Here is a 17,904-nt window from a genome sequence, read left to right as displayed (position 1 = left end):
GGCGGCACCGTTCCAGCGAGCGCGATAATTACCGTGCCAGTTCCCAAACAAAGTTCACGCTGTGGCAGGTAAGGCACACTAACACAACACAGCACAGAATTAAATGTTAAAAATTAGCGGAGTACCGCGAGAAATATAGGGTTAAAATAAAATAGAGTGGCAGCCTAAAACCCCCGGCTCACGCCTCAGGGGAAACAAAATACAAATGAGTACCAGCGCGCGAAGCGCCGCTGAGATTAAATACAATAAAGGCAAGGAAAACGCCCAACAGCTAGAGCGCTGTCCTGGTGTCCACCTAAGATGGCGGCACCGTTCCAGCAAGCGCGATAATTACCGTGCCAGTTCCCAAACAAAGTTCACGCTGTGGTAGGTAAGGCACACTAACACAACACAGCACAGAATTAAATGTTAAAAATTAGCGGAGTACCGCAAGAAATATAGGGTTAAAATAAAATAGAGTGGCAGCCTAAAACCCCCGGCCCACGCCTCAGGGGAAACAAAATACATAATTGGTTGCAGGAGAGGCCAGTGCAGTTAAGAGCGGTGGGCCGGGTTGGGGGGTTTAGACAGATGACAACGAGGGAAAATTAAATATCTAATTAATTTCCACTCATCGTCATCTGTAGAAACCCAACCACCCACCCAGCCCCACCGCTCCTACCTGCACGAGCCGCTGCTGGTAGATTGTATAACAGAATATCGAGGATGAAAATATTGTCGGACACAATATTTTTACTATTCTTAGCTCAACAGCTACGCACCTTGAAGATATCTATATACAAATATATATATATGTAATGTGTGATTTTGTGTTGAGAATTATAGTACACCTGCTCTGATCTGTGTCAATTTACCATCACAATAGTTTGGTCATCAATATTTTTGCCATGATATTTTGACCCCACGATGGTCTGTAATTGATATTCTAGTGGAATACGGACAACAACAACAAATACCGACAACAACATTACTCTGGTGGAAAGCCGACAACATTAAGAAAGTATCTTTACCTTGGTGCCACATCCGCATGAAGTTGAATAGTTGATTCTAGTAACTGTGCGACACTAAAATCTGAAGATGGAGTTGGAGTCACTTTCACATCAGCTGTCAAAGAAACAATATATATTTAATAAATGTGAATGCATTATTTGGGGATAAGATCTCTGTAAGAAAGATTGAGACATACTGTTGATGACCGCGTTAACCACAGCCGTGGAGTACAAGCTAAACTCCATGGGCAAACCAACACAGGTGGGAAGAAGTTGTCGAACTTCTGCGGCCAGCACGGGTTGTGCGAATTGTCTGGCGACGCCATTCAGAAGTTTGTGTACTGCATTCTTCACAATACTATGCCTTTCTGCTGGTTCATTCAGAGCCTAAGATGAGGTAAACAGAGTGGAGGGTTAGCAAAGAGAAAGCAAACTTTGTTGAGGAAAATCAGCTACTTCATCTATTTTACCTTGATGGCACTTTGGATGACTTCCTTGTTGATGTCAAGATAGGCGATCTCCTGGCCAAATAACTTGATGTTGCCTGATATCAAGGGAACCTCCGATGGCAGTGCCTTCCAGCCCAGCAACTGTGGAAACATTGCATTTTATCAATCAAATGTATTCACATTTTCAACCTGTCAGCTGAAAAAAAAAATCAGTCAACATTCGCTGTTTAATTTGAAACAAATTGTCATCAATAGTTATCTGATTGAAACGTATAGTTAAATTAGTTGGGAACTCAAAATCAAAACAACTCCAATTTGCTTTCAAAACCATTCAAAAACATCTAAGTGGAAGTTCAACCGGTCACTTGCTAAAGGCTGTAGCAGCAAACTTTCTGCCTTCACTCACATATGGCTCGGAAATGCTGGCTACCAAGGACTCTACAGTGCTAAACCTTGCTCAATCAAGATTGTTTAAAAATCTCTTCTCAATTCTGCGACATATTTCCCAAGCACAAATATGCCTGGAATATGGTTTAATAAATCAGATCCTGGCCAGACAAGGGGCCCTGCCCAAACACTATTGGCGCATGAGGGACGCTGAAGATAACACACTTGCCCATCTCTGCTGGGAAGTAGTCGAAAAACAGGCTAGGCAGACCAATTCTACATGCAAGTCTCTTAGGCAAGCACTTCTATCACTAAATCTGGAAGAAGCTTGGCATTCACCAATGTCTTATACTGCTTTTAAACAAATTACCAACAAAGCCGTTAAACAAACATCGCTGCAAATAGACAAAGGCACAGTGGCTGGCAAAATTCACGCCTGGATCGTGATGCCAACATACAATCAACTGAAACAACAACCTTATTTGCAAGAATGTTTCAGGTATCACTACAAGAGGAAACTAAGTCTACTGAGGTTGGGGTGGTTCCTGAGCAAAGACCTTTCCCCTAAATGGTTACGGACCTGGTCAACTTTGGATTGTCGCCTCTGTGACAAGGGTGAAGAGTCGTTATTGCATCTATTATGTATTTGCCCGGCCTTACAAAATCTGAGGAATATTCTCCTGAAACCACTTCTAAGAGAAACACAAGTCTGGACCTGCAGGGCGGCTGTGATAAAGTGCCTCAGCGGGTCTTCAATACAACTTTCTTGCAAAACGATAAAATTCCTGGCATTTGCTGCCCAAGAGCCTGAAAAAAAGGGAGCACCAAAAGATGAACTGGGACACATGGTCTCACTGCGGCTGGACCCAGATTCTCCTTCATTTTCTCAATAGTTACCCTCCTCCCACTTCTTTGCTCTGATATGTTAATATACTGCAAGCATTCTATTTGAGACAAGAGGGGACAGTCACATCTAATTAAATATAAGCCCTTATGTACGTCGCACACCCTGTCTTAACAGTCATTTGTTAGCCCCCATATTTTAATGAGACAGCCACTGCCTTACTAAGTGTTACCCCTGTTTCTTTTTTTTCATTTTGTACATTGAAAACGATCCACTTGTTTTTACTTATCATGTATATCTGTGCAAAGTGGCTAAGGACATGGGAGCATGTGTCATTTTATGTTGTTTTTATGCCGACTCGTACATGTTGACGTCTATCACATGGTGGTAAGATCCACCCTTTTATGATTTTAACAAATCAAATAAAGTATTATTATTAGTTAAATTAGTAACTAACATTTGACTTTCTCTTTTTTCTGTTGTGTAAACTTCGCGGATAGGTAGGTGAGTGACAACTGGATGAAACGTCAAAGATCAAATCTTGGAAAGGGAGTGGGCTTGTTACTCTGAACCCTTATAATAAAGTGAATCTCTTATCAGATAGGCTAAAAGTCACTCTCGGTTGCAACATGGGTCATCATGGAGTTCCGGGGGTATGTGGGGGTGAGGTGTTCGGGGATACCACTTCGGGCTTTTTTGAGTAGCTGGTATATATGTTTCTGAAAATACTGGGCCCAGTAACCCCAGAAATGAAAACACTAACCCCAGAATTGGATGCAGAGCTTTAGGGCCTCCGTGCAACAACTGTGCCGGTCCCTGCCCATCCTGCATGCAGGGCTGGACTGGCTACTGGGCGTTTCTGTGTGCTGCCGAGCTGGGGACTAATTTCTACGCAGTGGGGGCTGATTTCATTGATGGGGACCTTTGTGCGTTTTGAAATAAAAAAAGCGAAACGAATTTTGTTCAGCACACGCAGGTCCCCATCAACTAAATCAGCCCCCAGCTCGGCAGCACACACAACCGCCCGGTAGCCAGTCCAGCCCCGCCTGCACGACAGGAGGAGCTAAAAATGCTACCCACGTTCACATCCCAACTGCTCAACTGCACAGCACGAGCCAAAATAGCTGCATCCATTTTGCACCTGCGCCAATCAGGTGGTAAATAAATTCCGATCTGGGAAAAAAGACGCAGATTGGAACTCGGTATTCTTGGGTCCATGTGTTATTTTCTTTTCCGGGGAAAAATTAACTTGTAATCCCTGAATTTTTTTGCAAGGATACTGGATGGGATCAAATATTTCAGCCACTTGCTATCCCTGCATTTTAGTCTGGGGATCTCATCGTAATGCAGGTCTTAAGATGCTCTGCTCAGCCCTCAACTCTGCCTTTGGCCTTATATATATACACACCCTTCTCTCTCCCAGTTTTCTTTTTCTTATGTGTGACTACGTTGTCATTAACAAGATTAATATTGTTCTGGTCAACATGGATGGCATCCGATGCATACCTTGATGTAGATGTTTCCAGACAGCGCTTATTCAATGAAAAGTAACATGTCAGCCTTGAATCATTGTTATCTAGAACAGTGTTGACCAACATAGGTGCAGGAAAGTAGAATCCTTTTCCAGATTTTCAGGGTAAACACGTAGGCAACAGGTAGATTTAGTTAACCTATAGGGAATATATTTACATTGAACTGGGGCTTTTGTTATTCTGGCACGGATCAGACCCACCTGAAACTATTTTTGGACACCCATCATGTAGAACTATATCAACCTGTTTTTTCTACGGGTGGAGACTATCATTCCCTATCTTGATGTTGTTTTTGGAAAATAGAACTTTACAAATGTATTGAATGTTGCATGTTTTAACACAAACTGATCTCAGCAGCAAGCGAAAGTCTGCAATATGTCACAAAGGCACATAACTCAATATTTGTATTTTTCCTGCATGTATATATTGTTTTTTATAAATATACCACCACACAATTTCTTGCTGATTTGCAAGACAGTTCTGCACTGCACTATGCGGGCCTAATTAGGAGTGTACTGGTTATATGTGCTGCACCTCCTGTTACCCAACATATCACAATTAAGAGTTTAGTGGCAAAGGCTGCACTCTCAACATTTTCCACAGATAAATATTGTCAAGTCAAACCTACCAAGGTTTGCTGGGGGAAAGCGACCTGGGACATGCAAGGATATGTGGACTTTGGTCCATTAGCATGACAACCCCCTCATAATGCCTCATTTTATTGAGTGATTTTTGTAATCAGAGTCATTATTGCTCCACCAGCTAACGTCCTCCTTGGAATTGTTAAATAGCAATTCAACGCCGGGACACTCATGACCAGGCACTGTTGGGTCTCTTGTGAGATCTTCCAGGTATTTTGATATCTAAACCTCTTCTTTTGGCACTTGACAAGTGTCAATTAAGCCATCTACAGGAGCGACCCTTTATACCATTAATTGAACGATTAATGGTATTAATGGGATTTTGAGGAGTATTGAATTATTACTTAGGGCTTGAGTCTGAGTTGGCCAGCAAGACTGACTGGGGCACAAGTTTTTGTAACTGAATCAACACTACCAAACATTCTGAAATTTCAAACCTACCTGGCAAGATTGTGCATGCTGAATTTTGTAGCTCAGCATGCGGGAAAAGGTGTGATATTAAAAGGTATCCCCCATTCCAACCTGAAAAGCTCAGAAAGAAGGATTGTCCTGTAGAGGAGAAAAAAGCCCCCTACAGGATCCAAAGGGTTGGACTAGCCTATAGGACAATCAGGCTGTGCCTTATATGCCGGCCTCACAAATCAGTCTGTAGGCTATTTTGTAGCAGTTTTTGTGCCTGTTTTATGACCAAGTGGGCTAGTGTTTACTATTGATTTCCCTGATATGAACACCGAGCTTGCCTGTAGCAAACACAAATGTCATACCTTATCAAAATACTCATACACTGTTTCTTTAAAAGCTCAAAACAGGTCTGATTTGCAGATGTGGGCCACTTAGTTTAGCTATTGGGCTGGCTCATGGGTGCCACTTTTATTTTGGTGCCCTCACCTATTTTTTGTCTGAGTCTGACCAAGGGGTTCTGTAGTTTCTTGGGTGTATTATTGCACCCAAATACTGGACCAGTAGGAATGACAGCTGAGCCTGAAATTGCAAGACGATTAGGCGAAGAGAAGAGCCACGTTCTTGTAAGTGGACATTTTCAAATAAAGGTAGCCACATTGTTGCGAGCATCATTGTACTCAAATTATCATATATAGCGGCTACACTGGTAATCAACAATGATCTGACAGTCTCTTCCTTATTTTAGAACAAGTCCAGATGGCCTTTATTGCAAAAGGATACACAGCCTGCACATGGCATTGCAGATTATCTTTTTTAGACCCATGCTAATGTGTTTACTTGATTGTTTAAGTAAAGTTGACTAGTTTAAGACAACACTTAATTCTACCTAATGCAATAACCAAAAACTATTCACATAAAAGGTTGATTATCCCATATACATATTCATATGCCCTAGCATAGACTATCTGAGAGCAGGTGTCTGTCTACAGGCTGGGCACAGTGTATTGGCTCAAGAATAACTGGACTACTCACACACGCTCTTTTCAATTAAGCTGAACCTATAACAATGTATAAGGTGCAACATATATTCAGTGAAAACTTTGACAATATGAATTACCGTTTTAGCAATTTGTCCTATCTTTTTGTGCATTGGATATTCAGCAAATGGGATGTTTTGCTTCCTCAGAGTTTCCTCCAGACCTTCTGCTCTGACAACAATCTATGAAAACATATGAAAATATATGCAAACATGTTTATAAAGTTTCTGTTAAATTATTCATACTGAGATACAGATATGTTACTTATGCAGGCTTTATCATTGATATATTTACCAAGGCTATATGTGATGGGACGGTTTTAAAATATAAAATGTTGGAATGCACAAGGCATGCTATTACAAATGTCTCATATGTTTTTATTAACATTTCTGTACTATTGAAAGACCATCACACACCAAAGAAGCTTCAATGATGGGACTGAAACTTAACTAACGATATTTGCATCTTACTGGGTTGTGAGAAATATCTCACACAAGACATGGGCAGGAGGGAATGATAACCCTGGGGGGAGCTGTTAAAATTAAGACCTGGTAGTCTGAGATCAAGACTTGAGCAAGGTAGAAATGGATAGCAAAGGCTTAGAAATAGTTGAACTAAATAAGGTAAAGTTTGGGTAGGTGAATGTTTATGTACGTTATATCTGAATAGCGCTGACTTGTGTATTAAATGAGCTGGTTGTGTAGGTTTATGGAGTGTACAATTTGATTAGGTATGATTAGTTACAGTGAAAATCAATATAGGTTTATTGGGTGCATTGGGATCTTGAAAGGGTGGTATGAAGTTGATTGGTCCACAGATGTTAGTAATGGCAGGAGTCAGATCCGATATTGTCAGATTGGATTGGGTTAATGTGAGCTGATAACGGTAGGGATAGGTGTATATCTGATGTGGTCAGGTGAGATTGAGTACATTGGGTCAGTAATGGTAGGGCTAGGTGTAATTAGGTATGGTAGCTTGGCTTGGCAGGGGCGGCTCTAGGCTCATGGCGGTTCTGGACAGGGAGCGTAGGTAGGGGGCCCCGGAAGAGGGGTTCCAAGCGGGGTGGAGCCGCCGGAGCTCAGGAAGGTGTTATAATAAAATGTCCAGAAAAGGCATTAGATGACCAGTATCTGCGGCTGCTCCCTTCCGAATTCATCTCAGAGTCACCTTGTTCATTTTCATTGGTCTGCTCGTGAGTATCATTCTGCTCATGAATATCATCATTTTTTTGTTCTTGTTTATGGGCGTCAGCGCCTGTTTTACCTAGTGCATCAGCAGTACTTTGGCCGAAGGCTTCTCAATCTTTAGGTTTCCCTTGGGTGATAAAGTTCAGGTTTGCTCCTTCCTGTGACGCTACGAAAGCCTGCTGAGCCGCCTTTCTCTTTCGTTTCGAATAACCAGATTTGTGTACCCCAGTTCTCTTATTTTGCTTGCAATGGGTACGCGAATGTCATGTGCCCCCTATGCCACCCGATATTAACTATGACTATTGCGCTAACACCAGTACTTAACAAAAACAATTGATAAAATTGTAAGACGACTCGCCCGCCGGGAGAGGAAAAGGTCATAGTTGCTTTCGCGCAAGAGTAACTGGGAATGAAAGGATGGCAGTGGCCGTGGCTCATATACGCCTGTACCAGCGGGCCATCAGTGGGTAGGGAAAAAAAAGAAGCCAATCAGGAACCAGGAGGAACGCAGGCATGGAGGCCAGTGAAGAGGGGGGGGGGTCAGGGTGTTTGGAAGTGGAACAGAGCCGGAGGCCGCCAAATCCTTGCCAGGGGCCACCACGCAAATATTTATCCATCCTCAGAGGATTCATATATTACGGATATATATTGGCGTGGCGGCCCCTGGGGTTTGGCGTCCCTATGCAGGTGAACAGCATGCACATGCCTAAGGCCGCCCCTGGGCTTGGTGTGGAATAATAAAGGGGTGGATTGGGGAGGAAAAGTTGGTTGGTGAATGATTGTACAGAGTAGCATAGGGTGGAATTATGCAGATAAGTCTCTATAGTGATGACTCCTAACCTGTACAATGTGCAGCCTATGACTGGGCATGGCAGGATTGGGATTAGTGGATTCTGGTAGGGCATAGTCTAAGAAGGTTACATCAGGCAGAATGATACATGGTTAGATAGAGCAGGATTGTGAAATGTAGGGTGGAATTAGATGGAATGGAACAGGTATAATAAATGTTAGTTAATGCTCAGTCAGATTTGGTAAGCACAAATGGGTAAAGTATATCTGGTATGGTAGGCTCATTTATGTTTGAATTGTATAATGTCATGTAGGATGGCATTCTATGTAGAAGGACAGCATAGAGGTGTGGCCATTATGATACAATCAGGTATGTTGCAGTGTGATAAAATAGCACCAAGTAAGTGGGATTTGGTAAAGTTGAATTGGATAGGATTGGACTGAAGAGGAGAGGTTTTGGAAGGCCAGAGCTGAGTTGAGTATAGTCTGTTTTGATCGCATTAGGGACAGCTTTAGATAGAGTGTAGGTCACGGAGGGGTGGGTTGGCTAGAGATAAATCAGATAGCTTAAGACTGGGGATGGTACCTGCCAATAAGGGATGATCATGCAGTTTGTTGCAAGGTTTTGTCGGAATGGGTAGAGTAGAGCATAGGGTATAATTTGAAAGATAGAATGAAGTAGAGAAATGCTGGTAGGATCTGGTAGGGTGGGATCCACTGAAGTAGGTTTAGCTAGATCAGAATTCCATGAAGTAAGATTTGATATGTAGAAGAGATTAAAATTGCCTATTACATGTTAAGATTGATGATAGAGTAATAACGACAGCAGTACTAGTTTAGCATAGTTCGGTAGGATAGATTTGGGAAGATGAAGGTCAAACACAGTAGAGGTAAGCAAAGTAGGGTTACATGGTGCTACAGACCTTATTTTTGTAAGTCTTGTGAGTGATCAATGATTTGGTTTGTACCATACCTCAAGAAGATCGGCCTCTGCACCAGAAAAGTATCCTCTCAATTTCCCAAGCAGAAGTACGGGCAACATTGTACTTGCACTGTTGATCATGAAGGCATTAGCACCAATTCCTGCCATTAGAGGATCTGCAGGAAAAAATACAAAGTTTCTATAAAACTAAACCTCTGATGCTTACAGAGAATATTGACTTCAAGTGTATGCCAAGTACATGGAAAGCAGCCTTTGTAACATTCAGCAGATTATTTCCTGCAAAATTAAAAACTAAATCCAGCATAACACTTTGCAGCCTTTTGGCTAGGGTATCAATAGATACATACTGCATACATACATACATACATACATCCATACATACATACATACATACAACTGTAAAGCATCTTTATTAACAGATTCAAAATCATAGGGAAATTTTAAAAGTCAAATTTAAAGACAATTGTGCAGGTTGGAAGAAGATACAATAAAACAATAAATAATGCCCCACAAAAGATCCTCTTGAGAGTGGCTCATGGAAGTGTTTTTATCCATGCCTCCTCTATGAAAACAACTTGTTTAGTTGAGAAGGTGAGTTGATAAAGATGTAACTGGTTTGTATGGAAAGACATTCTCAGTGGTACAAACTGCGATAGTCTCACTGCTTGTAGGCCATGCTGTGCATTTGGAAGAAGATGAAGCTCAAATGAACATGAGGGGCTGTTGATAGAATAGTGTGGTGTGTGGATGTTGGTTGTGTTGAGTTGAAGAAAGCAGGATGTGAGGAGTTAGGGTCATAACTTTTAGATTGTGCAGTACTAGACATCACAGTTCATAGCTATCTTATCCAATGCGTGTACTTAAAATGTGAGAAACAGGGATGTAAAATGTTATACACAGAATCATACAGCTAGTTACATGTAAGCTGGCACTAGGATGTACAGGGGCATTGCTTACTGAGAGTCCGGAGTTGTGAACCTCAAATTTATCAACTAAAACAGTAGTGGGTCACAGAGGGAACGTGTGAGGTGACCAATGTTTGAGATGGACTGTTCCCATGAGGAGCACGGTTAGTACTGATTTGCATTATATGGGCCTCTACGGCTGATTTACAGATTGCAGACAGGTACTCTGTTGCAACAGTGACGAAGTACCCTGTCTGCCAAACTCAAGGTCACCCATGGATTGCAAATAGGGCTGACCATAAGTTGTATGCTGATGAAGCAAACTTTACTCTGTCTGTGTAAAACATCTTTGACTCCCGACAGAGTATGTGCCATCAGAAGTAAGCCATCTAATAGTCCACCCTATTTACAGTAAGCAACTTTTTTCTTTTTACTGTCCATCACTGACAAGTACATCCTGGTAGTGAGGGAGAATAATGTAAAGTAAAAATTACCTCCTCACCATGGGATAAAACTGGTGTTGAGGTCATTATCTTTTTTATTGTTTTTCAAAACCAAACTTCTGCTTTGTGAGTTTATTTACGTAAGATAACCAACTTTGCGAAAGTTTGACCCCCAGGCATCTATTAAACTTTTCCTACATTGACAGGAAATGCCATGACAACATTTCCTGCTACTGTATGGCACTATCCGCTGGGCTGGAAGACGTCTCTAAATTGGACCTCCTAGTGCCAATGCAGGCACCCTTGCGCCATAGTGCAAGTGCATAGTTGTGCTCAGGATAGTTGTTGTGCAGGAAGCAGTACATTCCTGCACAAAACGTAGCCTGGGAGGTTTTTGCCTCTTTGTATGTATACTGCAAGATGCATCACAAATGCAAAGAGGAAATAACGAGGAGAAATAAAGATATTTCTCCCCGTTACGCCAGCTTCAGGGAGGCACACTGCTTTGGCACAAACCCAGGTCTATAACTCTTTGTTAATATGGCTTGCATCAAAATCCATGGGTGGATGCATGGATTGCAAGTGCGCCACCCATGGAGCGCCTACCTGAATCAAAGTAATACAAGGCAGTGCAATGTGCTGGGTTGTGCTTTTTCCTACAAAGTCAGGCAAACTGACATTTGTGTGGCTTTGTATATACAAAAAAGGATATTGCATTGGGCTGCATCAAAAAAGTAACAAAACCCAGACTCAATATCTTTGTAAATCTGAGCCTATGTAAATATGGGTTTGCGTCAAAGTCCATGGGTGACTGCACGGGAATGTCCACGTAACACGCATTGAAGGCCTACCTGATGCAAAGTAACACAAGGCAACACAATGTCCTGCATTATTTTCTTTTACAAAGCCACGCAAATAAACATTTGTGCGGCATTGTAAATACCAAATAGAATTTTGTGCCTGGGCTGCGCTAAAAAGTGACACTACCTCAATGCAAATTCTTAGCAAATCTTGAACTTAAATATATTTAGGTTCCTCATTGAAATAATATGTTGAGACATGTTACTGATATCTGTGTGATGAGAAAATTCGACCCAGACTTAGCAGACCTGGCTCAGGGCCCTGAGAATCACCTACCAAGTAAAGAATGTATTTATTCGGTGGGGTATCACACCCCAAACACACCCTCCCCAAAGCTGCCCCCATGGGGATGTAAAATAAGGTCTCAATGTTCCAAGTTGAGAAACATATCAATCTTCTCATCTTACCACAGTGGATTCATGCTGTAGAACCTCTTTTTCTGTGCATTCCCTGTAGATCATGCTCCTGTTGCATTGATATCGCTCCGCTCATACAATGATTTCCCGTTCTACCATGATCTCTTGTAACTGGGACATTGATGAGATTGACCCCAGGATCATGTTCTTCGAGCTGGCAAGACCCACACTTGCAATACTCTGACTTATAAAAAGCAGCATCCAGAAACATAAGAAAATCAATCCTAACCAATCTTTGATCACTGTTCTATCAGTGGTGCTCTAGAACAAAGTCACCCAGTTGAATAATATTTATCATTATTAATGCTACTCCAATAGGGTAATGGTAGTACTCTGAGCCACCGTACATCTTTCATCTAACTTTGAAATAGCCTTAGAATATTGATCATGTGTCTGCATCTTCCACAATCAAATATTTCAAGTACAAATCTAAAAGGAATATCATTTTTTGAGGTGTAATAACATCACTTACAAGGTTAGGCCTTAGACAGATGAATATTCCAAGCTCATCAATTTGGATGAGCCTGTAGAAAATTGTGGGCTAACTCAATACTAGAAGCATGCTTCACTAAAAAGTTAAAAGCCCCTTGATCGGTCTTGGGTATGATCTCAGCAGCCAAGCATAGAAAGGTGACATTTTTTGTTGCTTCTAACACTATAATTCAGTTTAATAACTATGGCTTTCATTTCATGTAGCGCTTCATGACAAGCTGCTGCTGTTTATAAGCACTGCAAATAGTTTAAGTATTACCCATTTTAATGGTACTAAATGTACCGACCTCACAACGTTCGAAAGCTCAGCAGGCCTTACCAAATTTCAATCTCATCACCTGCAGATAACCCCTTTTCTCAACAGCATGCGTTTAACTCACTAAACGATCTTGCTAGGCTTGTTTTGTATCCAGCACTGCGCAAAAAATATCTAAGCGGTTTTGAGTGCACATATCTGATAGGGATTATTGTGAAAAACAGTCTAATTTTATGGATCTAGTAATTACCCCTAATGTAGATTTAAATCAGAAAAGTAAAATAAATCACTTAGGGCCTTTCATGAGTGCCCCTTGAAATTGGGCACTGCCTCTAATTTGTGATTGTGCAGTGTTAGCTGGCAAGCAAACACCTGTGATATGCACCCAGAGAGTTATCCAGTTTTTCAACAAATTTGTCTCAATGCTCATCTACTTAGATTTCGATCCACTCCCAAATATTTGCATTCTTAAGCATAGGGTTTGATTGTAATAGGTGCTCATCAGATATGTTTAAAACACTGGGTAGTGACTATATGCATTTTGCATTTGTTCAATTGCACTGTGCAGAAAAAAAGTGGTGTCCAGACCCCATGATTAATTAAGGCTGTGGATATATTATGCCATCAGAAGACCATGATAAAAGGTAATTGAAAAGCTAGGATTCCCAGTCCTTGCAGAAACACAGCAACACCCCTGCTTTAAGGAGATGGAATGGCAACTCACAAAATCTCCTGTCCCCCCATGATTTTTACTTGGTGTGTGCAACAAAGCCAATTCCAGTGCTATAATGTGGCTCTATATCCTTCCCAGGTAAACGTGGGTCCTTTTTAAATGTATCTCAATGCAAAGATTCCCTTCTGATCCTGAAGGCATCACTGATCAAATTATTATCCTCCTTGAGACATGAAGAAGCGGCTAAATTTAAAAACTCACATCTGGAAGAAAATGCATGAGCATATTGGCGTTAGCAATGACCTCAGCCCTCTGAGATTTGCACACACTAATATAAACGAGCACTCCATAAACCCATGAGGCCTGGGAGTAAATGCAAAACTAAACTGTGTCACACATAGTGATTTATGCCTTGGATGCCATTCAGGCTGCCGTCGGCTGCATCTAGAGACACAGCACCGATAAAGGCAGGCTTCAATCATTGAGATGTGTTTCCAGGGGTTCAATTTCTGCCCATGAGTAAGGCATTGCTATTTACAATTCACGGTGAAACTTTTTACACTTTCCTAACGGCAGGGGTGGTGTCAAGCTTCTTTCCATTCCTTCCTCCAATAAAAGCAGAAAAAGATTCCTCAGATGCAAGACAATCCCCCCTTTGTTCTTGTCCTGGTCAGACCTGGCTACCTTTCTGGGTCGAAACGCCATTGACGCAATTATCCAGCAAGCATACACAACAAATAGCCTTGAGAGGCCTATGGACTATAATGTTTTTCAAAAATGAGTGTTTATTAAAAGAAACACGCGTATTTGTTGGATGTATATTTTTGTGGTTCTTAAACTCACTGGGAATAGTGTGCATTTGCTTTTATTCACAGTGATAAGATTATTATATGGAGGTCTGAGATTTAAATACAAGGTGATAGCATTAAATGATGTGTGGTATTTTACCACTTATATCCTTTAAATGTGTTTTAAATGATACCTATGAGTGCACATGATTTGTTGTGCTCTGTGATTTGCAGGCAGAAACTCTATGGGAAATCTCCAATACACTATCTTTTAAAGCAATGTTGAATAAACAAGTGAGTCGGAATACCTTTCTCAAGGATTTGGAAAAAAAAAGCCATGCTCATTGGTGTAATGAAACTTGAGGGAGACCCCCCTGCAAAATACGTGAGGCCCCCTCCGATAATCCCAGGCCACCACCTACCACTTTGGTCCAAGACCCAGTGTACTGTTCTGAGGCTGCCCCTTGGAGCTCAGGTCCCTCCCTTCGCAACACGGGGACTGTGTGGGCCAATATTACGCCACTGGCAATGCTTGGATGTTAATCAATACATATGAGCATTCACAACCCCAGACCTATCTGGCTGAAAGTTATAAATGCATTTTAAACTAAGGCTAATGGAACTACGTTTTGGGTTAAGGGCATCCCAAAGTTTATGCAAGACTGTGTTCATCTAGCAAAGAATCATTATTGCACCTACTCTCCATTTGTTCCACTCTTCTAAACAAACGCAGATATTGGTTTGGACTGATCTTTATTCAATTCGGCATTAGAACTTGTCGACAAGCAATCATTTTCTCCATGAGGTATGATTTCACAATTGTAACTGTTAGGTTTATTAAATTCATGGACAGAGCAGAGTGGCTGCAGCGCTGCAAAAATGCTCCAGTGACTGTTCCAGAGAATGTTGGCATTTGCTAGAATGCTAAGGTTCGCAGGTTTAGCCTCAACACGGAGGTTGGATTCATTTGTTAATTGTACACAGCTTCTTAAGATTTTTTGATTATTAAATATTCTTACTTTCCCTTTAAATGATACTGATACTCATTGGCCACCACTTCAACCTAATAGATCATTTAAAATTGCTTCATTACTTATTGGTGTACTGTCAAATGTGATTTACAGGATCGATTTATTGGCACTGGGCACTTTAGTTACTATGCTTATGGATTTAACACTGTTTCCTCAGATCATAGAACTGGCTAAATCTGTGCCTACAATCATGTGTCTCAAATGCCCTTAAAGAGGTAAGTGAATAACACTGTTGAAAAGCGCTAAGAAGTACAACATGAGAAGAGACGCACTGCTGATCTGTAGCATCAAGCTAGGTGATACTAACGTTGCTTCTGTGCATGGGTGGGTCTAAAATTGAAGTGGAAGTGATCTATAATGATATCTTCTTCCAAAAGCCAAAAGTTGTTTTGTATAAGATTTATTCACCCAGCCATGGGATACTGGCTAAAGAATGAAGTTTCCCAAACCTTCTAGATCCAAGTGGCTTATTAAAAGAGCTTGGCTGCATAGAAATTATCTTTTTACCCTACATAGGGCATATTACTCCCCACAGAGGTTGTCAAAGTTCTCTCTGGGAGGCCCTGTGGCCTGTGCAATGTGTTGTTTAAAAGAGGCCCCGGATACTCATATGTTCTTTGACTGCCCCCAGCTGACGATCTTTTGGGACTCAATTAGCAGTAAACTTTCATCTTCTTTGGGCTCAAATGTAGTGAATAATCTATGTATGGTTATCTTTGGAGTTGTGGATCAGACTCGCAGTCCAGCAAAGAACTTATTATTTTACTCCATTCTGGCGGCTCGAAGAGAAATCTGTAAACATTGGAAGGATGCTTCCCCCCCTACGTTCCACGACTGGTGTAACTCAATTTTACAGATCTCGAAATTAGACCACGTCAGGGCTGGGAAGAAAGATAGAAGAGCTTTATGGCATCTGTTGGACTGGGCACATTGAACCTGTTTTTTTTTTTTTCCCAGGTCCGATGATTACACTGCATTGTTTTAATCACTTTGCTATGCCCAACTATCTGCCGGCATCAGCTATGATAGCAACTGGCTTAATGGTTTCATCTGCCATTTGTGCAACATAGTTGGTTTGTCGGGTATGAGTCAGGTGTTGCTGATGGGAACTGGTACCACCATCCGCTTGTCTTCCCAACCAGTTTCGACTGAGTCAGCACAACTGTACTCTATGTGCCCCACTACCTTCTTTTGGTGTTTGGCAGCTAGAAAACATGAACGTGGATGAGGATACAAAAGAAAAAAAAATTGCTTCATTACTTATTGGTGTTCTGTCAAATGTGATTTACAGGATCGATTTATTGGTACTGGGCACTTTAGTTACTATGCTTATGGATTTAACACTGTTTCCTCAGATCATAGAACTGGCTAAATCTGTGCCTACAATCATGTGTCTCAAATGCCCTTAAAGAGGTAAGTGAATAACACTGTTGAAAAGCGCTAAGAAGTACAATATGAGAAGAGACGCACTGCTGATCTGTAGCATCAAGCTAGGTGATACCAAAGTTGCTTCTGTGCGTGGGTGGGTCTAAAATTGAAGTGGAAGTGATCTATAATGATATCTTCTTCCAAAAGCCAAAAGTTGTTTTGTATAAGATTTATTCACCCAGCCATGGGATACTGGCTAAAGAATGAAGTTTCCGAAAAAACCTTCTAGATCCAAGTGGCTTATTAAAAGAGCTACTAGTGTAGCCATCCTCAGGTTATTAAGAAGGGGGAACATCCTTTAAAACGCAACTTTTACCCCGCACTACCATTACAACGCAACCATTACAACGCAAGTCATTACAACGACAGTGAATAAATATAGACTCAGTCGTAGCTATATTGATTAGGACTTGTCCAGCTGGACAGAGGTCTAGTATTTACTTGTAGTTGAGTATAAGAAATGTTACACACCAATTCACAAAGTGGGGCACAAGCCTGCAGCCTACTTAACACATGTGCAACTGACATACAGTGACAAAACTGGAACAAAAGGGCTTGTAGGCAAAAGCATGAGGTTTGAAGTACCAGTAATTACACAATGTCAAGGTACATCAGAACATAACCAACACCTTTACATTAGTAATACATATAAAGTTTTGAACTTTGTATAAGGTGTTATTAGAAGTCAACGGCATTTCGATCCGTTATCTTGATACAAGGATCATCATCAGGACATAATTACTATGCCTAACAATTGTAGCCTCAGATGCCGAGCGGGCGGGCCAATAACCGGAGTTGATGTTGGCCCTACAGCTGGACCACGGTATCATTAATGGTGATGACCTATTAATAAACAAGGGAGACTGGGGGCCGTCAATGCGGGCGAGATTATTTCCAGGGAGTAGTGCCTTCGGCGGGATAGCCTGGCTACGAGGAAGAACAGCGGCACAATCGCAGTGTCTGTCGGGAGAGTCCTCTGGAATACCAGGTAACACACCAGTTATACTGCCTGATGGCATATTTTCCCTAAAGTAGGAGGTTTACCTCCAAGGACTGCTGCGACAATATATAGGACACTCTTGTTTATGTTCAGACTGTTTCCTTTCTCACATGTTCACAATATGTGATTTGTGTTTCTCCTATTTTATTCTCATTACGTGCTGATCGGATGTCTGACTCTTTTTATTTCTTTTGGAAATGTGTCGATATATTTACTATGCACAATGATCTTGTGTTCTTTGCCACTGTCCTTTGTAATACACACCTACTATTGATATTGACAGCCGTGCTTCTTATGTTGTACTATTTGTAAAATTAATAAAACTATGTTAAAAAAAACTAGCAGGTTTACCTCCAAAGCATGGTGCATATATATCTTTTCACTTGCATATAATTAGAGATGCTAAACGCT

General features: G+C 41.3%; 1 protein-coding gene across 1 annotated transcript in view; it reads right to left on the bottom strand.

Moving 5' to 3' along the window:
• Window positions 1-17,904, bottom strand: part of LOC144766616 (vitellogenin-A2-like) — a 124,967-nt gene that overhangs the window by 83,156 nt on the left and 23,907 nt on the right. The window contains exons 14-18 of the mRNA XM_078650405.1: window positions 9,231-9,355; window positions 6,362-6,463; window positions 1,460-1,579; window positions 1,187-1,376; window positions 1,011-1,104 (exon numbers count right to left, since the gene is read on the bottom strand). Of these exons, the coding sequence (XP_078506531.1) occupies window positions 1,011-1,104; window positions 1,187-1,376; window positions 1,460-1,579; window positions 6,362-6,463; window positions 9,231-9,355 (631 nt within the window). The remainder of the gene's footprint in view (window positions 1-1,010; window positions 1,105-1,186; window positions 1,377-1,459; window positions 1,580-6,361; window positions 6,464-9,230; window positions 9,356-17,904) is intronic.

The sequence above is a fragment of the Lissotriton helveticus genome, chromosome 1_1 (genome assembly GCF_964261635.1).
Source record: "Lissotriton helveticus chromosome 1_1, aLisHel1.1, whole genome shotgun sequence".
NCBI classification, from domain to species: Eukaryota; Metazoa; Chordata; class Amphibia; order Caudata; family Salamandridae; genus Lissotriton; species Lissotriton helveticus.
This window is presented reverse-complemented; position numbering and strand designations above follow the sequence as displayed.